Raw genomic sequence first — 25,050 nt, forward strand, 5'->3', positions numbered from 1 at the left:
GAAGAGAGAGTGTTTTCGTCTGGATTTCTCTAATTTTAGCGGTGTGTCAGTACGCGAGATAGGTGTTGGTGAAGTAGTACGTTTCTCGTCTCGTTTTGGAACGTAGGCTGCATGAAATATGTGAGAAAGCCTCTCCATGATTCATAACGTCTTTAGATTGATATCATGGACAGGTGGCTGTTTATGTCCTTGATATTGGTTCGATACTGTATATCACTATCAGGTAAGGAAATTTATCGAGGACCACGTCATTTCTGATATCCTAGTCGACTGACTGAAATTGCTCTATGCCGACAGAGGCATCCCAGCTGAACAGCAAACTACGTGGTGTAGTTGTAATGCACTGGACTCGCAGGCGGTGGGAGTGGTGTTCAAATCTCCGTCAGGCACACAGCTATGGGTTTCCCGTGATTTATCTAAATCGCTTGATGCAGGTGCCAGAATGATACCTTTTGAAAGGCCGCGCCCGATTTCGTTTCCCTGTCCACTCAGAACATGCGCAGTGTATCTGATGAATGATGAACTCGCCGTCAACAGGACGTTAACCGAAACCTTCCTTGCTTCCTAGAAAAAATGGAAGTGTGATCAGTCAAACCCCAACAACGAAATCGTCGTGCAGTAGACGTAACATTTTAGAAGGCAAATCCTGCCAGAGATAATGCTGTTACAGATGGGCGCCAACAGTAGTTGAGTGTACGGGTGCCACCGCTTTGTGGGAGAGGCTTTCAACTGGTTCTGCACTGTCTTTTTCTCGCACGTTGATGCCTAACTGTGCATCTGCCTATCGTTGTGACACACTTGTTCATCAGGCCCATTTGCGACGTCCGGACTTGGGCTTCACTAACCGTTTTCTCTCCTTCAGACGTAACTTGAGATCCGCGCCGTACGTTAGAAGTCTGTGGGCCATCCGCATCTTACTACAATGATACACAATGGTACACAGTCCTCCAGTGTACATCTACATACATACTCTACAAACTACTGTACAGTGCGTGTTGGTTATTTCTTATCAATATTATCGATCTTGGTTCCCATTCCATTCCCGTATTGAATAAGGAAAAAGTCTGCTATATGCCTCTGTACGCGCCCTTATCTCTGATCTTATTCTCACAATCCCTACGAGAGATACTCGATGGTGGCTGCAGAATGGTCGCACAATTTTCCTCACATAGACGTTCTTTAAATTTATCCTTCGGAGTTTCGCAAAAATTGCGTTGTCGAAGTTGCATGAACATTTGTTACCCTTCATATTGTTTGTAACCACCTGTTACGATCCTACGAGTACGTCTCTAAGTTTGTTCAATATCTGTTGTCATGCCTACTTGGTAAAGACTCCAAAGACTGCACAGTGTTCTAGAAATGGTCGTACTAGTTTTGTATGTGGTTTCGTTTACAGAAGCATTGCAGTTTCCCAGAACCCTTCCAACAACTCTTATCTTCCCTTCGCCTTCCCTATTTCTGATTTCATATACATTCTTAGAAATACTCCTAAATACTTACACGGTGCAACATTCTCAATAAGTGTGACACATTCCAGGGAGGAAACGGGCAAATGGGGACGCAAGAGGTCCTATATCGTTACTTAGCAGACATGAAAGTAAGATGGTATTATTCTTAAATGTGCTAGTTCCATTCTGAGAATACTGGGTCGACATGTGTATAAATAATTTGTGTTTGTTTTATTGCACCATTCTGGCGTAACTCAGCATGAGAGAAAGGGCAGTAGGTAGAAGAAAGGAAAGTCTCTCGATTGCACAACCGTGCACCAAAAAACTAGTTAGACACCGTGAAGGACGAGCAGAGATCGGCGTAAGGACACTGCTATACCAGAACTATTGTGGATTGTTTCCCGTGGAATCGGCTTATTACGGCCACTTGCCACCTTACATTCGGGTAATACAGTCTATAAAGTAAAGTGGTGAATGAATAAAGAGTAAGAAAAGCCCTTAATTGGTTGGCTCTGTGTCGGAAACTGGTTGTGCGGACTATCTCTTTCAAATTATAGTCGTCCATAACATGAACACATCACAGATAAGAAAATATTACTTGTTACTGTATAAATGGACAGGTCTTGGTTCAAATGGCTCTATGCACTATGGGACTTAACATCTGAGGTCGTCAGTCTCCTAGAGCTTAGAACTACTTAAACCTAACTAACCTAAGGACATCACACACATCCATGCTCGAGGCAGGATTCGAACCTGCGACCCTACCAGCCGCGTGGTTCCGGACTGACGCGGCTAGAACCGTTCGGCCACAGCTACCAAAATATTAATACCTTGCATCTACTCAGGAACGAAAATTGGCAGTACTGCGGAAAAATCGTGAATTCATGTATTGCACGAAGCTTTATATACTTTTAGAACAATTGAATTGGAGACAGCTGCTCTTGTAGGACAGGGCATCCTTATTACCGGGAGTGGAACAGTTCGCCGAGTCACGTGACTGTGACGTCATGTACTGTACTAGCCGTCAGCGTAACAGTCGATGACAGGATGAGCATGGCGCGCAGCATCAGCACATTTGATCGCAGGGAGAAAGTAGATGCCCGACTATAGAGCACTCCATTTCAGCTGTCGAGAGGCACTGGGCTTTCCGTATGCCATTGACAAGGGTAAGCAGTTCGTACTTCGATTTCAGGACAGAACCACTGCCATCAATCAGTTCGGTGAATAATAAACCATCTTGCCAACTATCGGTCTAGATTTGTGGCTGGACTCAGTACTTCCGAGCAGCTAGGACTCAAAACGTTGTTCATAACAGGCTGAAATGGACAGATGTAATTTCTTTAGTACCTTAAGTGAGTTTTACACAGCCGTTACTGTTCACAACAAACAATGATGAGCTAAAAACTATGAACATCTGCTTAATAGCGTGATGGCCCACCTTTTTAACACATTACAGCAGCGATCCTACGTGGCACGGTTTAGAAATGTCCTTGGTAGGTTTCTCGAGGTATGTGCCACCAGATGTGTACGCACAGGTCACAAATTACGAACCAGTGAGTTTGTGCGCACCGAGCTGGCACCGACATCATCCTACATGTGTTCCATCGGGTTCAGATCAGGCGCACTTGGTGGTCACGACATTAACACGAGTTCAATAACTTGTTCTTCAAACCACTGTAGAATGAACTCGGTCTTGCCACAAGGTCTGTTATCCTGCTGGAAGATGCTATTGCCGTCGTGCAAGACATCAAGCATACTCTAACCAAGTATATTTACATATCTATGAACCTATTCCATATGCTCGTACCTTTGTTAACAGTCTGAAATTGGGCACCGTGTCAAATGCTTTCCGGAAATCTAGAAATACGGAATCTGGCTGTTGCCCTTCAACCGTAGTTCGCAGTATATCATATGAGAAATTGACAAGCTGAGTTTTGCACTAGCGATGCTTTCTGAAACCATTCTGATTCATGGACATAAGCTTCTCAGTCTCAAGAAAGTTTAATATATTCGAACTGAGAATAAGTTCAAGGATTCCGCATCAATAGACTAACCAAGTATATTTACATATCCGCATCAATTTACATATTCCGCATCAAACCGATATGAGGGATATTGGTCTGTAATTTTGCGGGTCCGTTTTTCTCGCTTATCATCTACGAATAGAATAGAAATGGAGGAAAATTCTTCCGGCAAACAATGTACTCTAATCATATCTTGGCTTGCCGAGTACAGGCTGGTGCCGCCCCCCTCTCCCCCCCTCTCCCCCCCTCTCCCCCCCTCTCCCCCCCTCTCCCCCCCTCTCCCCCCCTCTCCCCCCCTCTCCCCCCCTCTCCCCCCCTCTCCCCCCCTCTCCCCCCCTCTCCCCCCCTCTCCCCCCCTCTCCCCCCCTCTCCCCCCCTCTCCCCCCCTCTCCCCCCCTCTCCCCCCCTCTCCCCCCCTCTCCCCCCCTCTCCCCCCCTCTCCCCCCCCTCTCCCCCCCCTCTCCCCCCCCTCTCCCCCCCCTCTCCCCCCCCTCTCCCCCCCCTCTCCCCCCCCTCTCCCCCCCCTCTCCCCCCCTCTCCCCCCCTCTCCCCCCCTCTCCCCCCCTCTCCCCCCCTCTCCCCCCCTCTCCCCCCCTCTCCCCCCCTCTCCCCCCCTCTCCCCCCCTCTCCCCCCCTCTCCCCCCCTCTCCCCCCCTCTCCCCCCCTCTCCCCCCCTCTCCCTTTGTTCTCTTTGCGTGTGTGTGTGTGTGTGTGTGTGTATGTGTGTGTGAGAGAACTCATTTCCCGTAACAACACACCATGCGCATATTCTGACGAGTGAATACTTCTGCTCCCTGGGAGTGCTTATCGATATCTAGAGTTGGTACGAAATATCCGTGTCTCATCTATAGCTGCTCTGGGAGGAAGCATCTTGTTCCTGGACAGCTGCTTGAATGAAAGATAACTCACTGTGCATCTCAAGCCTACAGTGTATGTCTTGTCCTTAGTTTACAAAAATTGACGCATTAGCCTTTCGCCATGAACCGCACGTAATTATTGACGAATGTCCGTCTGTTTTAAATTATTGCATTCTGGAAACGAACCTTAACTTCAACAATTCAGGATAAAAGAAAGAATGGCTGTGAGATGAACAACTGATAAAAATGGTGAAAAAGCAATGTAACCTTCTTATGTGACAGCTAATGGCTAATGAATGAAAGACCGAATGAATTCAATGTGCATGTCAAAAGTCAGGCACACGACGACACGATGGAAATATTGTAAAACAATGCTTGCTTCAAAAGTAGCTCGTATCGTATATGTTCCCCTCCGCCACTGATTATGTGTCAACACATTCTGTAAACAGTTCTTACGTTTGAACCAATTAGCCCCGGATTACGAGCATGTACGCAATTTTATTGGAAAAAAGCTTCTATTTTGCATTTCGATGAAAGAGAATTCCTGGCCAATACGATAGAGATAAGGTCTTGACAGTAGAGACAGTGTGCCTGAATGGTTCTTGTTTTCTGTGGTAAAATCGCGTAAAATAGAAACTTTAAAACGCGATGCCAAGAATGCAAATTATTAAAGATAAAAATTTTAAAAAACTTTTGTAAGGACTATTTTTAATAAGTAGTAGTATCAAAATTTAAAACATACGCAAACGTCAGTGACTATCATATCTTAAAAGCGTATAAAATGTACGGACTTTTTACGCCTAATTTAACATTCAGAGCATATTTCCTAAAAATGTTGTACTAAACCAAGTGCTCTTATTTAACCAACCATATGTGTATAACTAAATGACTGAAAGAACCATGAAGTACATTTTTATAAAAACATGTGCCATTAATGAGAAAAATAAACAGGTAAAAGTCATTACTACAAAAAAAAAAATGCAAACGATAACTCGGTGATAGAGTGCAAACAATTATCATTAAAAACTTTTAAAATTAAATTACGGTAAAATAAATTGATATTAGGATAGAAATACGCTCTACTTGTCAAGACTATCGTATGATATTCGAAGTGCCTAACTATATTTGTTTATATATCTATGCGAAGCTAATAGACTAGGCAGGCAGTGGTAACACCGATTCCCGTCAGATCATCGATGTTAAACGCTGTCGGGTTTGGCTTGCATGGGTGACCTTCCGGGTCTACCAAGCATTGTTGGCAAGCAGGGTGCACACAGGTCTTGTGATGCCAATTGAGGAGCTACTTGACTGAGAAGTAGTGGCTGCGGTCACGAAAGCTGACAACGGGCAGGAACCCAGGTGAGCGGTTTGCTGAACACACGCCCCACCGTATCAAAATCCGGTGATGCCTGTCTGCCAAGGATGACATGCTGATAGATCGGTACCGTTAGACCTTCTGAGGCCTGTTTCTGACGGAGTTTCACATCTATAAGAAGCTTTTATGGGGATTAAGCGCATCTGAAGACAGCAAATACTTGGCGAAATCAGAACTTTGAATATTTTTTATACACCTAAGCGATCGTGACGTAATAAATTATTATGCAGAAAAAGTATTTCCTAGAACAGTCCCTTTGCCAACTGTGAGTTTCTCAGCAGCTATTCGCTAAATGAGGAAGCGTCAGATGACCAGTCCGAAGGTCCAGAATTCAGTTATGAGTCAGTGCTAATATTTTTTTCTGGCGCTTGTCACTTGTTGCACCTCTGGCAAAGACGTGTGTGTGTGTGTGTGTGTGTGTGTGTGTGTGTGTGTGTGTGTGTGTGTTTGTTTTACTTGAGGCTGCTTGTGAAGTTCTACTTTCAAGAATATTAGCGTCGTTAGGATTATTTTTAAAATGCAAGCATGGAATTTCTCGAAAGAAGAAGAGTTACACAGTTAAAACTTTCTCGCAAGATAGTAACTGTGTACCGGACTGGGATTCGAACCTGCGACCTTGCCTTTCACAAGTGTTGCTCTTACCGACTAAACATTCACGCACGACTCACGAACCACTCTCACAGCTTCACCTCCGCCGATACCTCTCTCGCACTTCCATTCTGGATTCGATCACCTAGTCTGTGGCCGAGCTATTCCTCCCAAGTATCGTCTCTTCCAGGAGTGCTAGTCTCACAAGATATCCAAGAGCACTTCTGTGAATTTTGGAAAGTAGAAGTCAGGTGCTGGCAGAAGTGAAGCTATGTGGGCGGATCTGGAGTCGTGCGCGAATAGATCGGTTAGTAAGAGCATCGCCCGCGAACCGCATGGTGCCGGGTTCGAATTCCGGTATGGCACACAGTTTTAATCCGCTAAGAAGATTTAAAACAGCGGGCACTCCGGAGCAGAGTGAAAGATAAATTCTGGAAGTTGCAATGTTGTAGTAATTTCGATTATTAATTGATAAGAAACTTCCTGGCAGATTAAAACTGTGTGCCCGACCGAGACTCGAACTCGTGACCTTTGCCTTTCGCGGGCAAGTGCTCTACCAACTGAGCTACCGAAGCACGACTCACGCCCGGTACTCACAGCTTTACTTCTGCCAGTATCTTGGAAGGTAGGAGACGAGATACTGGCAGAAGTAAAGCTGTGAGTACCGGGCGTGAGTCGTGCTTCGGTAGCTCAGTTGGTAGAGCACTTGCCCGCGAAAGGCAAAGGTCACGAGTTCGAGTCTCGGTCAAGCACACAGTTTTAATCTGCCAGGAAGTTTCATATCAGCGCACACTCCTCTGCAGAGTGAAAATCTCATTCTGGATTAATTGATAAGTTCTAGTTCATACCAGTTTTCATCATCGCTGATAAGGCTTCTCTCACATTGGTTGAGAAAATTGTCCATATCGAAGGTCAGTATATAGTTGAAAATAGCCGCCTTGCTTTTCGATAGCTTCACGAAGTTCCAGATATGATAATTCTAGTGTGTTTGATTTGTTTCATGGCTCGTTAAAGTAGCGATAGTTAAACCACCCGAAACATGTCATTACATTCATATCTCCTGTGTGTCACCTCATTCCTCGGAAAGCAGTTGTGGAAGCCTACTGGAGTTGTCGCATTCTCGTAAGGCTCGTGGATAAAACAATGAAACAAAGCTCTCCCATTGTTTTTAGAGCTGTATTACAGGGTGTCACAGGAGGAATGCTCAGTACACAGGGATATGATAGGAACGATCATTCGAAGCAAACAAGTCCAGTAAACAAGGGCTCTAAAATGCATACCTTAAAAGCTACGAGCACATCATCACCATCTTCGCTGCTGTGAAACACATTTCTTCTACTGAGCAAGTGCTCGTAGCTCTTCAGGTATGTATTTTAGAGCACATATTTACGAGACTTCTTTGCACCAATGATCGTTCCTGTGATATCTCTGAATATTGACCATTTCTCCTGGGTCACCCAGCGTACGTGTTCGAAAAAAAATCGCGTCAACACCAGCTTTCTTTTATTTAAAACTATAAAGTAATCCATTGCTCATTTCGAGTGTGCCTTGAAGACGCAAATTTATTGTAGGACCAGCATTCGAATCTTAACTATTTAGGCCATACTAGCACGCTTCCAGGACCGATCCAAGCATTCACTGCCACTTAAGATTTGTTCCTGTTTTTCCGAACAAATAGACAGATGTTCCTCTTTCAGAAATAGCACTACCAGGTGATGCGGTGTGATGGAAAACAGTGGAGTACGTTGACATCTGACATCATGATGCACATTAACTGAAGTAAATTCACTAAAGTGGCATTTAAATGTTGTCACACATGTTCGCACTGTTTCCGAGCACTACTAGCAGTGCTTCGCCCACGGAGTATGTGGAAATAGCGCCACTGGTAGGAACGGTGGACGAAGTGTGTGTGGAAATTTGTTGGAGTGACGTTTTTCGAATAGTCTGAGATCCAGGTTCTAATCTCGGACTAACATAAAATTTTATTAATTACAACATTATTATTGCACTGCAGGCTCAGCGTTTCAGAACAAATTTCGCTGCTATCATTACATTCACTGCATTTCGTCCCCACTGATTGCATATATCTCATGTCAGTGCATTTAATTAATCTTGTTCGTTGTTAGCTGATACTTTGCATACGCTACACTTACGTGCGAGTGGCTATATATGTGTAATAAAACGCTTCTTTCCCTTTTGGAATACCGTAGGTAGACTCCTAGTACCAGACAGTATGACACCAAATCGTCGTTCTTTATTTCGCTGCCTTTCCAAGGGTGACATGATTTCTATATAGTGCATGCGTACCTCCTGCATGTATCAGTGACTTTCATGGATTCTGAAGCTGTTTTTGCGTGGAGCTTGTTTTCAATTGCTTAAGACTCCTAGAGTAATTACGTCATTACGCGTTTTCATGCAAAAATTTTGATACATGATTTTGTATTTCTGTGTGTCTTGGGTATTGTTTCACTCGAGAATAAGCCGCAACTTGAAACTGATCGCAGCATTAACGTAAATGAAGTTTGAGAATTGCAGAAGGTTGTCCCGGAGCTAACAGGAGCATACCCGTCGCACAAAATTATCTGAAACTACATCTTCCAGTCACATTAACATCACCACCGCGTATGCTTGACGTCATCTACATCTACATCCATACCCCACAAGCCACCTGACGGTGTGTGGCGGAGGGTACCTTGAGTACCTCTATCGGTTCTCCCTTCTGTTCCAGTCTCGTATTGTTCGTGGAAAGAAGGATTGTCGGTATGCTTCTGTGTGGGCTCTAATCTCTCTGATTTTATCCTCATGGTCTCTTCGAGAGATATACGTAGGAGGGAGCAATATACTGCTTGATTCTTTGGAGAAGGTGTGTTCTCGAAACTTTAACAAAAGCCCGTACCGTGCTACTGAGCGTGTCTCCTGCAGAGTCTTCCACTGGAGTCTATCTATCATCTCCGTAACGCTTTCGCGATTGCTAAATGATCCTGTAACGAAGCGCGCTGCTCTCCATTGGATCTTCTCTATCTATTCTATCAACCCTACCTGGTACGGATCCCACACTGCTGAGCAGTATTCAAGCAGTGGGCGAACAAGCGTACTGTAACCTACTTCCTTTGTTTTCGAATTGCATTTCCTTAGGATTCTTCCAATGAATCTGTCTGGCATCCGCTTTACCAACGATCAACTTTATATGATCATTCCATTTTAAATCACTCCTAATGCGTACTCCCAGATAATTTATGGAATTAACTGCTTCCAGTTGCTGACCTGCTATTTTGTAGCTAAATGATAAGGGATCTATCTTTCTATGTATTCGCAGCACATTACACTTGTCTACATTGAGATTGAATTGCCATTCCCTGCACCATGCGTCAATTCTCTGCAGATCCTCCTGCATTTCAGTACAATTTTCCATTGTTACAACCTCTCGATACACCACAGCATCGTGCAATAACCAATGACGGACGGCAAATGGCAGCATTAGCAGTGACTGATATGTAAAGAGTATTGCGGGGGAGGGGGGGGGGAGGGAGGGAAGGGGGAGACGAGGAAAAGCAGTGCAGTTTTTGTCGTAGTGAGGGAACGGAGCCATTTATGTCACATCCAAAAGGGCATGATCATCTGTCGGGCCAAGGGTGGAGGCATTTCCGAATCGACTAAGTTTGTAAGCTGTTTTCGTACCAGCATGGTTAAAGTATACCGTGCATAGCAAAATGGCGCTATCCAAAACTGGCGCCGAGGTAACTGTGGTGCCCCAAGGGCCATCGAATACGGGGGTGAATAACGGCTGGGGAGATGTGTACGGGCGAACGGACGTGCCACTGTTGGGCAACTGACCACCCAGATGAAGCAAGTGGCTACCAACTGTATCTTCGCAACGACCGTTTAGCGAACATTGCTGCATATGGGTCTCCGCAGCAGGCGCTCGGTTCATACATTCATCCTGACTGCTGCTCATCGGCGACGATGGCTGGAATTTGCACGCCAGTACCGCCAATGGACGTCCACTGAGTGGCGACAGGTGACCTTTTGAGATCAATCACTTTTTATGCTCAACTGGACAGACGACCGTTGGTATGTACGACGTGAAATGTATGAAAACAAACACCCAGCAAAAATTATCAGGAAGTTTCAGGCCGGAGAAGGGAGCTTTATTGTCTTAGGAATGTTTTCGTAGCATTCTCCTGGCGATTAAGTCATTCTGGAAGGCACAATGGATCTATCCTTGGGGACTGCGTCCGCTCGTACATGAGATTTGCTTTTCCTCGGTACGATAGCATCAACCAGTAGGACAATACAACGTGTCACAAAACTCGCAATATACGTGCGTTGTACGGAGAGCAACAGGATGAGTTTATCCTAATCCCTTGGCCACCAACTCGCCTGTCCAGAATCTGAGAGATCACCTCGGTCGGGCTCTAGGCGCCGTGGATCCTTAACCGAGAAACCGAGTGCAGCTGGCCGTGTCACAGGAGTCGGCATGGCTCCACGTTCCCGTCGATACCTTCCAGAATCTCATTGACACTCTTTCTGCACGTCTCGCAGCAGTCCGCGCTCTGCAAAAGGTTGTTATTCAGGCTTTCGGCAGTGACAGATAACAATCCTAGGACTGGCCAGGGAACGAACTCCAGACCTTCGGATTCATAGTCTGGCGAGGAGCCGCTGAAGGAAAAATAATACCCTCGATTTCGTAGTCCTGCAGAAGTTTGCAAATGAGCACACAGACGACTAGCGCATATTAGTACAGTACCTTGTTGTATCGCAGGTATGTACAGCGTTGCATTTTCTTTCTTCGGTGTAAGTCCGATGTAACGTTATTTTCACAGATATTTTGATATGCTTGCTTTTGTGACGGCTCCCAAACCCAAGGTCCTCGGCGGTACTTTTTGGGAAGCCACCACAAATTGTGGAGTAGTGGGTAGTGACCAGGATGTAGCTATGTCTGTTGGCCGAAAAATAATTGACAAGAATTGCGCCAGCTAGAATTTCTGACGAAACGTGCACCAGCAATACAAGTCCAAGTAATATCCAAGAGTGATCCGGGTACTGAGCCTAGTCGAATACAATAGCAAATATCACACTGCAATGGCTCCGCTATAAACTCCACGAAAGGCTAGCAATAGACAATCGACTGTCCGTCTCGGGGCCAGCGCTCCTCCTTGTATGCAAAAGGCAGAGGGCGGTGCGGACCCGAGCTCAGCCATGGCGCGACCTCTTCCGCAGGCGGTAGACGCCGACGTCCGCGACAGGAACTGTGGCCAGCGATGTCACGGTCAGGGCGCGCGTGCGCGAGTTGGTTGGTTGGTTGGGTCCGTGGATACAACACTTACTTTTTCGTGTATAGTTTGTGGAGAGGAGTCCAGTTTCATGGCTATGTTGTGCGCACATAAGGACTATATATTGCCCTAGTTCTAAATCAGCCAACCAGATATATGTTACATAGCGTGTGCACTGTGTTTAGCCCTTCTTTGGCCGCAAGCTCGCATGTTGTCGGTTTGCGCTGCGCCAAAAGTTGTATGTACCGAAGTAATTAACGATAGTGTCGTCTTTGTTATGAGGAAGCTTGATCATTTAGCGGCTGCCTCTCATAACAGCAAATGGGGACAGACACTGCAAATTATAGCTCCCAGAAACCGTGGTCGGAGCGAGGAGGGTGCCGGAAGCTAGCCAGAAGCTTCACTAAGAGGCGAGGCGGGGAGAGAGAGGCCTGTATCGACCCACTCTGCCAGAAAATGCGATCAAGCGGGCCAGGCATCCGGGGGCAAATCAGCATTTCCTGCCAGCGCCACAGGTGGACGGGGACACGGTAGCGACACAACAGAAGACACTCAAATCCTTCGGTCATGTTAGGCCTGAATCGGTTTTACGAGCGCCAGTTGTTTAACACGAGTAGTGTCTGTTCTGATTTAGTTAGAGCGGTGACGTAAGGTTGTGAGTACCTACATATCTTTTTTTAAGGAAAAAAGGCTGAGAGTTGCGCATGTATGTCGCTAGGAAGAGGAAGACAAGGAAGTGGAGAAGGTTCAAGAAGAGAATTTGAAATACTGTACTGGGGGAAAGCGTCGTGGAAAGTGTATTTTGGCGAAAAATGTGAACAGATCGCTGCAGGGACGTTTTTGTTCCCCGTCGGTCTGGAAACTTCGTCGGACTAAAGTTTCTGAATAAATGAAAAAGCCTATGTTAACTTAGTAAATGAGGATGGCTGAACTTTTTGCCTATCCTACTCCTACTTCACGTAAGAGTAGGTTCGAAGAGGAGGGAAAGTGGTTCACGTTTCTTATGTTCTACTCGACAGTCTTGGTGCGATAGATAACCTAAGGTATATTCTAAGACACACAGGATAGCTTTGACACTGTGAGTCGTTGCTGGCTGATTTATCTGCAATAATTTATACACTGCTAGTACGACATTAGGCTCGGATGGACGGCGAGTGAAAGTACAGCTGACGCCTATCCAATGAGAATTTTGCTGCCTCGCGGGACGCCCTTCCGTAGTGAAGCGATCGCGTTCTACAATAAAGGGGCGAGTGTAAAATCTGTACTGCATTATGCATTATGCATAATAAATGAAATGATGTTGGTGGCCCTCAACTACGTTCCCTCCAACTCAGAGTTGCAATATTAAAAGTTCTGTCTGGTTTCGTTGTCTAGGGGCTGGGATACGTAGTTGCCGCATTACAGGCCAAATATAGCTGAGTCTACAGTATACGATAAGAATACACACATGAATCGAATAGTCGAAGGTTTCTGTCACTCGGCAATTGCGAATTATGAAAGTAACATATCAATTTATAAATGAAAGATTGCAATTAAATAAGATCTGCAGGTACTATCTTAATGGCTTTAAATGATGAGTACGGTAGTAGAAGTACTTCTGAGAATGCGGTATATTTCTGCGAGACACTTATGGGTGTCGATGGTCCAGCAATTAAATAAAATATAAGTTGAATAACAGGGAGACAATAGATTCCTACAGCACGTAATTAGTTATGAACAACAGCACAGCCCGCGAGATATTCACTTCTAAACGAGTACTACGTCTTCACTGTAGAAGCCACGGAAATCTCAGAAGTGCACAAGTCGGCACTCCAAAGTATTTCTATCTGCCGCGACCACGCGCATACCGCTCCCCACTCTCCAAGTGTCTCTGGCGACCGTGCGTCCACCCCGCCGTCGCGTCCCGCACCTCCCGTGTCTTCTCCTGTGCGACTGTCCCCGTACTGTCCAGCACTCTTCACCCGAACTCGCTTCCTTCCAGTCTCCCCATTCACGAGCGCTGTGACTGGCTAGAGCGCTCGCACCATGTCTTCATGCCAACGCGCCCACACAAACATAATGAAACACATTCGATGTACTGGATTTACATTTAAATAACTTATGTAAATATTCCTATGGCTCGACCATAAACACGCTCTAACACACACTATTAGATACATAAACAAATCAAATAAACATATATCAAAGGAATAGAACAAAAGGTGGGTCAGTAGCCTAATGGCTCTGTGCTTTCTATAACACAGTAAATATTTAACCAATTTCTTCATGAATAGTATATATCGGATATAAACAAAGACATAGATGAATAAATATATTTATAAGCAGGCTGCTACCGTTTTTTCGTGTAACTTGGAGTACTTATGGCCTGACGCGATCGATAGTAACCGGCCACTTTGACCTCCAATAACTTATGTATTATTCAAGTTACATGCCTGTAATTCATACCAATTTAGGTTTACACTATTAGCTTTCTAAAGACACAGCGATTGACAAAATCGGATGAAGCGTTTATATTTTGGAATTTCGTTGCTGGGTGTTACTTGTATAATTTACCGTCATATACTAAACTTCAAACTAATAAAGATATTGAAAATCTGATTACACCATCAGAATCGTCGTGCAAATAGTAGTAATGTACATGTTTCTTTTTGTGGTATCATGATTCATCTGGCTCCTATTAATTTCTATACGAACTGTGAAATGTCTGCCATTAAGGTTTCACAAAGTCCGCCATCTTTGGCCCTCCCAGCGCACAGCGTCACTAAGGAATTCCCAGCCATGTGCTCGATGGACCACGCGCTGGGGCTACCCCTGTCGTCCGGCTAACGCTCCGCACCACGCGTTTGCTGTCGGGGCCCCGGCTGGCCGAACGGCCAGTGCGGCCACTGCTTCCTCCGAACTTATATCAGGGCGCGACGACTCGCCTGTTACCTCACAATTATCGTGACTGGAAGACTAAGTAGGTTGAAAAAAAGGGGGGGGGGGGAGAGAGCACTGGCAGAGAGGAACTTCTTAATACATACTGGTTGTTGTGAAAAACTTACACACAACAAGCAGTGTATGTTTAATAAGAAGGACGTGACCCAGTTATTAGCTAATAACGTAATGGTTCTGTGTTGCAGGAAGGAATTGGCGCTGACTACTGCCTGGCATGAGGCAATTGTATCGGCGACTATTGCAGCAGCCTGGGTGTTTGCCTTGATGGGAGGCTGGCTGACTGGTAAGTACGGAGCAACTCATTATCCAGGGGTTAGACAAAATAATATCGACTCACATGTAATGACAGTGGCTCAATAAAGCTTGTCGTACACTCCAACCCTGTAGTATTGAAGCGTGCCATCTAGTCGATGAATGTGTGCACATCAGTCTCTTGCTAGCAGTGACAGTCGTGTCAGAACTTCATTAGGGCTGATTCTTCAGATATACAAAGAGGCATGGTTGTTGGAGACGGTCTTGCGCACTGGCGTGGTGATACGACACTGGACTGGCATTCGGGAGGACCATCGTGAGATTTAAGTTTCCCTCAATTTCGCAAAATGGCTTAAGGCAAATGCCGGTATGATTTCTTAAAAAAAAAAAAAAAAAAAAAAAAAAAGCTCTGAGCACTATGGGACCTAACATCGGAGGTCATCAGTCCCCTAGAACTTACAGCTACTTAAACCTAACTAACCTAAGGACATCACACACCCATGCCCGAGGCAGGATTCGAACCTGCGACCGTAGCGGTCGCGCGGTTCCACACTGAAGCGCCTAGAACCGCTCGGCCACTCCGGCCGGCCTTAAAAGAGCACCTATGAAAATTAGCTACAGAGACCTAAAGACGAAGCTGAATGATAGACGCAGGAAGACTGTGAAGTGAATTATGGCCAGAAAATACAAGACAGTAACATGAGACGAACACACATGTACGGGAAGTTTATGAAGAACTACTCGGAGGAACTGCATGTGGAAACATTCACTACAGAGCGGCTATTTAAAAACGTATATATGTGGTATCTGTTCTTTCGGACATGGCAAGGGCACGTCATCAGTAGTGTGGATAGGTTGGAAATTTGGTTTGGTCAGAAACCGTGTCAGGATAGCCGAGGCGGTCACGGCGACCGTTCACCAGAAACGGAAAAAATCCGGGTTAGAGTCCCGGTCCGGCACAAATTTTCAACTTTCCCAATTGATTAAACTAAATTCCCACTAGCAGCTAATGTCGTTATTCCAGAACAGTTGATTACACCATGCAGTACCTCTGGTAGCACGAATCGTCGATCACATTATTCCAGAGAAATGGAGAACAATGTTTACTTTCCCAGTGTTGGGTTCAGTGATGTTGTGGGCTGCTATGTCTGGTCCACTTGTTGTCCCGTATGTGCGGTTACGCATGTAGCCTGGGTGACGGTCTTCATCCAATGCTGCAAACTGTGTTTCAAAGTGAACGATCTATGTGCTAAGACTATTCTGCTAACAGTGCTGGAATTGTGAGAGACACGCATGATGAATATGATGGAGGCCCTCCCACTTTCTAGATCCGAATATGATTGAGCCTCTGTAGGTTATATCGGAGGACACGTTGCACAGTCGATTTCGTCCTCCAAGGACATATTCGAAAATGGCACCCACTTTGCACGAGAAGTATCTATTCCTCTGAATGTTTAGAGTTTTACGCATTATCCATTCTACGACATATACAATCTGTTGTTCATGCCAAAGGAGACCAGCAGCATACTAATCAATCTTCTTTCTCTCTTCCATAGGTGTCCTTACTACGTCCAATCCCTGTATCTGTGCAATGAACAGTAAGAGAGCTGTACCACGTGCACTTTCCTGCCAGCATATTCTTTCAATCTGAAAGATGTCAACCTCCTTGTGAGCAGCACCAGCAGTGTGGATCATTCGTTATATTACGAGATTTTTAAGTAGAACTGAGTCACTTATTTAGTTTTGTCTTTGTGCTTCCAAAGTTTAATTTTTAAATTCTCGTGTGTTCGTGCATACATGAGGCATGGACTCAACTATATGTGTAACATAGATTTACACCGTCCTTAGCGCCGTTGTCGACAAATTTAGTATGAATAGGAACTGAGAATGCTGTGTTCAGATGAGTGCTGAATTGGAGTCCCATAGTTCGCAGCTCCAAGCAGTGTTGCTTCAGACATGCAGCTTGATGCTGTTCCCCGTGGGTATTATTGCGGGGGGGGGGGGGGGCGAGGCTGGATGGTGGTATCCAAAGGACGCCCGCCACGTCTTTTAACGTCTCCCGACAGTTCTCTGCTTTGTTCAGCCCAGTTACTGCCCGCGCTGGATTTGTCTCTCTACCTGTGGTCAAGCGAGAGGTCGAGTCCAAGGTGTAACAGGCAACGAAAGACTTTTAAGGAAACCTACCTGAGAAACAGATTTCAGGCGCTGTCTGTGGCTGATAATGACCCTGAGACAACTGTAGACGTTTGCCCTATCAGGGAATGGCTCTCAGCCTGCAAGAAATTGGTACGGTGTATACAAATGGTGAGATTTTCGGTGTTCGAGAGTTCCAATGGTAGGTGCTTGATGGAGCCCCTTAGGGGTATGAGTGCCAAGGAGGGAAATAAATCCAGTGTACATTCTATGTGTATCCCAGGTATGGAACAGGTCCTTCTGGATGCCATGACGAGCATAGGTCGCAACCAGTTGCTGTTGACGGTTCATATTTATTGGTGCAAACGATACGTACCGCTTCGGATCGGAAGAGATTCTCTCTGATTTTCGGCGGCTAACTGAAGTGGTGAAAACAGTCAGTCTTGCTTCGAAGATGAAGGCGAACCTCACTATCTGCAGCATAGTTGACATGATCAATCGTGGAATTTTGCTACAGAGCTAAGTACGGGATCTGAATCAGTGGTACAAACGGTTCTAAGAGTGTGTGGGCTGCAGATTTCTTGACTTGATTCACAGGACGAGAGACGTCGGTATCCGCTTAATGCATTAATAGAACAAGAGTCCACTGGGGATTGGAGGTGGGGGGGGGGGGGGGTGTGTCTCCGGAACTTCAAACAGGGATACGGTGTCAGTGGGAGCAAGTCAAAAACAGGATGAGAGTAGACCTGGAAAACATCAGCATTATAGCTGTAAATTGTTGTAGCTGTGTTGTCAAAAAATCATAGATCCAAGCTCTCGTAGAAAGCACTGTAACAGAAATTGTCATATGTAGTGAAAGCTGGCTAAAGCCGGTGATAAGTAGAGCTGAACTTCCTACGAACGATGTAACGGCGTCCAGAAATGATTATCTAAATTCAGCGGGTGATTGCGTGTTCATTACCGTTATTAGTAGTTTATCATGTAGTGAAATTGAAGTAGAAAGTTGCTGTGAGCTAGCACTGGTGGAAGTTATAAAGCCAAAACCGAAACGACTCAGTTTTTAATATGTTCAAGGAAAATTTTAGTCTTATTTTCAAATCGTGCCTGACTCGTACAATTATAGTTGGCAGAGACTTCTAAACACCCTCGATACGTTGGTAAAAATATGAATTTAATTCGGTGGTAGGCGTAAAACTTCATCTGAAACTGTACCAAATGTTTTCTCGTAAAATTATTTTGAGTTCAGGAACCAACACGAAGTTTAAATGGTTGCGATAATATATTAGTACTCATACCAGCCAACAGCCCTAAGCAAATACAAATCGTCAAGATGGATAAGGGAATTAGTTACCATAATGTCGCTGTAGCGAGATTGAATACCGGAACATTCAAACCTGCCAAAAAAAATCTGTTTATAAAAGCTGACAAAAATTCGCTTGACGGCTTCCTAAGTCAGTGCCGCCCGGTGTGGCCGAGCGGTTCTAGGCGCTTCAGTCTGGAACCGCGCGACCGCTACGGTCGTAGGCCAGAGTCCTGCCTCCGGCATGGATATATGTGATGTCCTTAGGTTAGTTAGCCTTAAGTAGTTCTAAGTTCTAGAGGACTGATGACCTCAGATGTAAAGTCCCATAGTGCTCAGAGCCATTTGAACCTAAGTCAGTCTCCATTCCTTCCACAATAACAAGCAAGCATCGATTAAATGTGATTAAAATCAGATAAACTGCGTTGATGGCAATTGAAGATTTATACCTCATGAATTAATAGGAGACGGAACAGATCCCCTATGGTACACGAAGCTCATCAGCATACAGTTGCAGAAGTAACGAAAAAAGCATGTCAGATTTAATAGAACGCAGGATCTACCAGATTGGCGATGGTTAACAGATGCTCGAAACGTGGTGCTGAATTCAATGCTAGAAAATTTTAGTAGTTCCCAATAGTAGCAGCAAGACACAATCAATACCTTCACTGCGCGATAACAGTGGTGGTGTTACCAACTATTGCGCCATTATAACGGTGTTACTAAACATGATTTTCCGCCAATGTCTCTCCAAAGGATGATGATGATGATGATGTAAATACTGCAGAATTCGAATCACACCAGGTGCCAACATGAGAAATTTAGAATCGGGTCTCTCTTCCATAGCGAAGAAATTTGTCACTTAATAAACGAGTCTCCCGGTCCAGATTGTATACCAATTAGGTTTCTTCGAGTATGCTGATGACTTTTCCCCGTTTCATCAGTAATATACATTACCTGTCTAATGGCTAGAGAGTTGCACAGGTCACACCAACACACCAGAATTTAAATGGAATAAATCTGCTCATTTGTAGACTCATATCACGAAGAAAATTATCTACTGACATGAAACAATCACGTATTCTGCAAATATCGTCCGTGTGAAAAACAACTGGCTGTCTGTTCACATGAAGTAATGAGTGCTATTGGTAGGACATCTCAATCTGATACCATATTCATAGATTTTCAAACAGCTTTTTGACTCCCTTCCTCGCAAGCGGTTGCCAATCAAACTACGTGCCTGTGGAGTAGCGTCTCAATTGTGCGACTGGATTCGCAATTTCCTGTCAGAGACGTCACACGGCATGATAATAGACGAGAGGTCATATAGTGAAACTGAAGATACAGCTGGGATTTCCCAAGGTCAGAGGCCCTGTGCTTTTCTTAATATACATGAACGATTTAGGAGACATGTCATCACCTCTCTCAGATATTATCTTTTTGCGTCGTTTAAATTAATCAGAACATCAAAATGATTTAGACAAGATATCTGTATGGTACGGAAAGCGGCAATTGACCCTGAACAAAAAGGTATAAGATCATCCACGTACATACATATTCTAAGGGCTAATGCGTTGTCGATGCAACCACTATCCTGTCATTGGCTGTTCGTTTCAGTTCCATGTAATTGTCATATCCTCTTCTCGATATCTTCCAAATACTTCTGTCTAGGCCTTCCACTTTTTTTCCCAGCACTTTCCCTTCAAGCATGATAATGAATAAGGTAGTGTCTCTGACGACATGTCTAGTATATCTTATTTTTCCCTTTTCCTTTACCAATCTTCTCTCTTCGTTGATTACCTTCAAGACTTCCAGTTCCGCCGTATCCGAATTTCAGCAGCTTTAAGTAGATTGCTTTCCAGTTTGCCCACAATACAACTTTCACTTTCATAGGGAAGTTTACTCCATACAAATGATTTTACAAAGGATTTTCTGACGTCTGTATTCATATGTTTTTGAAGAAAAAATATTGTTCATAATCATAAACGCCTGTTTTGCCAATGCAATCCTTCACTTCCATTAATCATCTTTTGTCATCTGTGATTATACTACCGCGATAACAAAAACGTTTCTTCTGATCAATTCTGACTTCAAGTTTTATATTGGATTTAATTCTTCCATGATACAAAAAAGAATCCGTTAAATTTCCGTTACACTATAGACAACACTAATTTAAAGGTTGTCAATTCAACTGAGAAGTTAAGGATTACAGTTACGAACAACTGAAGTGTGGAGAAATAGAACCAAGAACTTCATTTTGGCGGGTTGTAGACGCATGGCTGAAAACATGCCGAAGTCCGGGTCTGGCCGTGAGTCGTGCACGGAAATGGTGAAGCGATCGCTCGCGATAGGCCAGAAATCCGGGTTCGAATACCTGTCCGGCACAAATTTTCATTGTCTCCATTCCATTCTACAGCTGATGGTAGTCCATATTCACTATTTCAATACTTTCAATGTATTTCATAAAGGCTGTAGTCGACGCAGTGCCTATTCCTGCGGCAGGACACTCAGAAGTTACAACAAATATGCTAAAGAGACTGCCTACAGTATGCTCGTGTGTTCTCTTCTCGAGTTTTCCTGCGCGCTACGAGATTTACCAAACAGGATTCACGGAGGACATAAAGAAAATTCAAGGAAGGGCATCTCGGTTTGTGCTATCCTAAAAAAGAACATTGTGCCACGGATATGCAAGCTAGTTGGGGTGGCAATCATTGAAACAGAAGCATTTTTCGTTGCGACGAGGTCTTCTCACGAAATTTCAGTCATCATGTTATTCCACCGAATAACAAAATACTATGTCGTTTCTCATCTACATAGGGAGAAATGCCCATCGTTATAAAATCAGTAGAATCATGGCGGAAGAAATTGGACATTAATATTTTCCACGTGCTATTCGATAATGGAAGAAAGGAGAAATAGTCTGAAATTGTTTCTGTGACTCCTGTGCCAAACACGTATGTACGAATTGCAAAGGAATCACTTAGATGTAGATGTAGAATGGGATTATGTATTTGTATTTTCTAACTATTCTGTGGTTTAGATGCTTCGGACGTTTCTACGATTCATAGCTTGTTTCCATTTAGGCTTGATAGTAGATACTTCCCGTCTTCAGGCATGATGTAAACGTTTAAGTCAGTAGCTATCTAATACCAGATCCAGCTCTACACGTGTTGTGGCAAAATTGAACAGGGTAAGAGACAAATCTCAGAATTTCTGGCAGAATAATTCAACATGGCGGAAGTATTATGGGAAAAATGCAATATTTAAATGTTGCCGGTAATATCTGAAAAAGCACACAACGTTACCCCCTTGTCACAGCTGTTAAAGGGGTACATCCAAATCACCTAGTTAGAGGGATCAACACCTGATTATCCTCTTTCAGTGGTCACTGTTTGGAAACCTGGTGATGACTTTGTCAGTTTTCACCAAACTAGGGCTTTTCCTGATGTTTACACTTCGTAAATTACGCTGACGGAAAAATCGCAACACCAAAAGAATAATTAATAAATTCAGAGTAATAAAATTTCGGGAACACATTTATCCAGGTAACATATTTAAGTGATCAACGTTACAAGATCACAGGTACTTGATCGGTCAATACAGGGACCGTTAATCCTGCTTGTGGATGACGCTGGAGTTGCCGTTCGATGATGTCCCCTGTGTGCTCGACTGGAGACAGATCTGCTGATCGAGCAAGACAAGGCAACATGACGACACCCTGTAAACCATGTTGCGTTCCAACAGTGGTATGAAAATTGGAAATTTGTGGTAAAATCTTATGGGACCTAAGTGTTGAGGTCATCGGTCCCTAAGCTTATACACTACTTGATGTAACTTAAACTAACTTACGCTAGGGACAAAACACACACAAACACACACACACACACACACACACACACACACACACACACACACACACACACACACACACACACACACACACACACACACACACACACACGGGGGGGGGGGGAACAGGACGCCCAAGACCGTGCGGCTACCCCGCGCGGTAGTAGTATGTAAGCGAGCGTTATGCCGTTCGAAAACAACCCCTGGAATGCTGTTAATGAATGGCAACACAACAGATCGAATCACCAGATTGACGTACAGTTTTGCAGTTAGGGTGCGTGGGATAGCCACGAGAGTGCTCCTGCTGTCATACGAAATCTCTCCTCAGACCATAACTCCAGGTGTAAGACCTCTGTGTCTAACACGTAGACAGCTTGCTTGCAGGCCCTCACCTGGCCTCCTCCTGACCAACACACGACCATCAATGGCACCGAGACAGGGCCAACTTTCATCAGAAAACACAACAGACCTCCACCCTGTCCTCCAATGGGCTCTCGCTTGACACCACTGAAGTCGCAAATGGTGGGGGTATGGAGTCAGTAGAACGCACGCTACAGGGCGTCTGGCTCGGAGCTGTCCTTAGTCACAGATTTGTAACAGTTCGTTGTGTCGCGGTGGCGCCAATTGCTGCTCAGATTGCTGCTGAAAATGCAGTACGATGCGCCAGAGCCACATGCCGAACATGATGGGCTTCCCTTTCAGTAGTGCCATGTGGCCGGAGATTGGTCTCCCTGCGACCGTACATTATCGTGACCGCTGCACATTCTAGTGACCACCGTTGCCAGCAATCATGTACAATGGCTACAGTCCTGCTAAGTCTTTCTGCAATATCGCAGAAGGAATTTCCAGCTTGTCATAACATTATAAGACGACCTCGTTCAGTGAGGAGTTGTTGACAATGGTGTCCTCGTTACCTTAAAGGTATTCTTGACTAACATCAACACACCACGCCCAGACTCAAAGGTAACTAACACTCACGACCGTTCAGCTCGTGACATCCTGACCATACATTATGGTATTACGGTTTTCTTGAATGCTTTCAGTCGATATCAGAACTGATGTAGTGCTTAGATTCTGGTGGGTATTTTGCTGACACTTTAAAAACTGGAAGGCATAATTACTGATAGATTCTGCGTTATCGTTTTGGGGAGATTTTAATGCAGGGCATCTACATGTATTCAGTATTATTTTTTGGATAAAGTGATCAGATATCTTAAAACAACTTCATAAGCAACTGGCATGTCGCAAAGCGCCACACCACTTCGATTTTTTTATCTTTATCTCAATGATGTCGTCTGTCTCTTCGCTAAGAAGATCCAGATTCTGTTAAAATAAATCTTACTCAATGTGTCTCTCTGAAGTAATCAGTGTGGTTAAGACAATGAACTCGTATTCGTGAGGAGTGAGACTCAAATCCCCCATCCCACCATGCAGATCAAGTTTTCTGTGGGTTCATTAAATCGCTTAAAGAGTATGCCATGATGTTTTCTTTCGAAACTGACAAGACCTAATAGCTTCCTCATCCTGGTGCAGTCGGCAGTTACACTCAGCGTCCAATTAAGACGTTAGAACCTTATCTTCTTTTCCCCGTTGTTCGATTAATCAGTCTGGTAAATTTCACTGTCTTGGCTCATACATATTTTTGTTTTCCAGTTTGTGCAAACATCAGAATATCTCGCAGTTTTATTATATCATTTTCATTCAGGAAATGTTGAAAATAATGTTACGTGTGCCTATTGACCTGCAAATCTGTGAACACGGTACACTCACCAATCAACGACATTGTCACACTGTACTTCTTCCCCATGTGCGTCTTTTCAGGGGTGTATTCGATCTGATTATATATTCGTAGATAACAACGCGCGACTGCATCGAACATCACAAGTGGAGGAACTCTTGGAAAGGAAGGAGGATATTCGGCGAATGGACTGGCCTACCCGCTATCCCCGTTAAATCCCATCGATCACGTGTGGGATGTGCTGGGAAAGCTATTCCAACACGCCCGCATACACCAACGACTATCCTGCAGTTTCAGACGTGCTCGTGGAAGAATGGAACGCCCTATCACAAGAATTCCTTAGCGACTTCGTGGCCAGAAAGGGAGCATGTTGCAGAGCAGGCGTTGCCGTCCTTGGTGATCACACCCAATTAGGAACCATATCCCTCAGTTTGTAATGTCCAGGGGACCATCATGAATGCCGTTACTTCAGGATAATTAAGGTGTTTCATTAAAAGTGTCATTTCTGCTCGTCACACTGCGCATTTCTTTCTTCTGTACTGTATCAGTTGTATGTATGGTCCAAGTTTCATCAAACTGTGTTACTTGGCACTGACTCATCATGGGAAGTTCCTTTCGTCAGAGAGGCGAGAGATGGCATGTATAGGACACCAGAAGGAACAATTTCTGAATATTGTCGTATCCGTTGTAACGGGAACAAATTGTTAGTTACAGGATGAAGCAGAGCTCGACCCTCATAATGGTTTGCGTCGCAGTAAAGTTCTGGACTTAGTTCGGGCTAAGAATCTCTGTACCGGTATGACTTTCGGGATCAGAGGTATTCATTGTTGGGTAGGCGATGTCCAAACCGCGTTTTGTTCTGCGCTGAGATGATCACATGCGAAAAGACAGCGGTCACCACTTCTTTGGAAGGAAGGAACAAAGGAAGGAAGGAAGATTAAGATTCAATGTCCCTTCGACGACGTGGTCATCACAGACAGAGCGCGAGCTCTTGTCAGAGGAAGATGCGGAAGGAAATCGCCTGTGTCCTCCTCCAAGCGATTATTCCAGAATTTCCAAGGTCTGGGTGGCCAGTTTTCAAGGTGCAGTCCTCCCCAGTAAGAGTCCATGGACTAAATTATCAGTGCGCCACTGCGGTACTCAGCTGGAAATTCTTTGCCAGTAAAGACGAAACAGACAGATTTCAATGACCGAAATGAACATGTAATTACTGGAACCGTTTTTGATTAATTCGTTTGAGAACTGATAGTATTCCTGTCACGCGGGATAGCTTATG

The 25,050-nt window shown here is 44.6% G+C and overlaps 1 protein-coding gene across 2 annotated transcripts in view; it reads left to right on the plus strand.

Moving 5' to 3' along the window:
* The window catches only part of LOC126470504 (proton myo-inositol cotransporter-like), a 500,775-nt gene that overhangs the window by 132,437 nt on the left and 343,288 nt on the right, over positions 1–25,050 (plus strand). For both annotated transcript variants that reach the window (XR_007586223.1, XM_050098392.1), the window contains exon 2: positions 14,688–14,785. Coding sequence is in view for 1 of the 2 variants with exons in the window: in XM_050098392.1 (XP_049954349.1) it covers positions 14,688–14,785 (98 nt within the window). In the remaining variant the exon portion in view is untranslated. The remainder of the gene's footprint in view (positions 1–14,687; positions 14,786–25,050) is intronic.

Source organism: Schistocerca serialis, chromosome 3 (genome assembly GCF_023864345.2).
Source record: "Schistocerca serialis cubense isolate TAMUIC-IGC-003099 chromosome 3, iqSchSeri2.2, whole genome shotgun sequence".
Lineage (NCBI taxonomy): Eukaryota > Metazoa > Arthropoda > Insecta > Orthoptera > Acrididae > Schistocerca > Schistocerca serialis.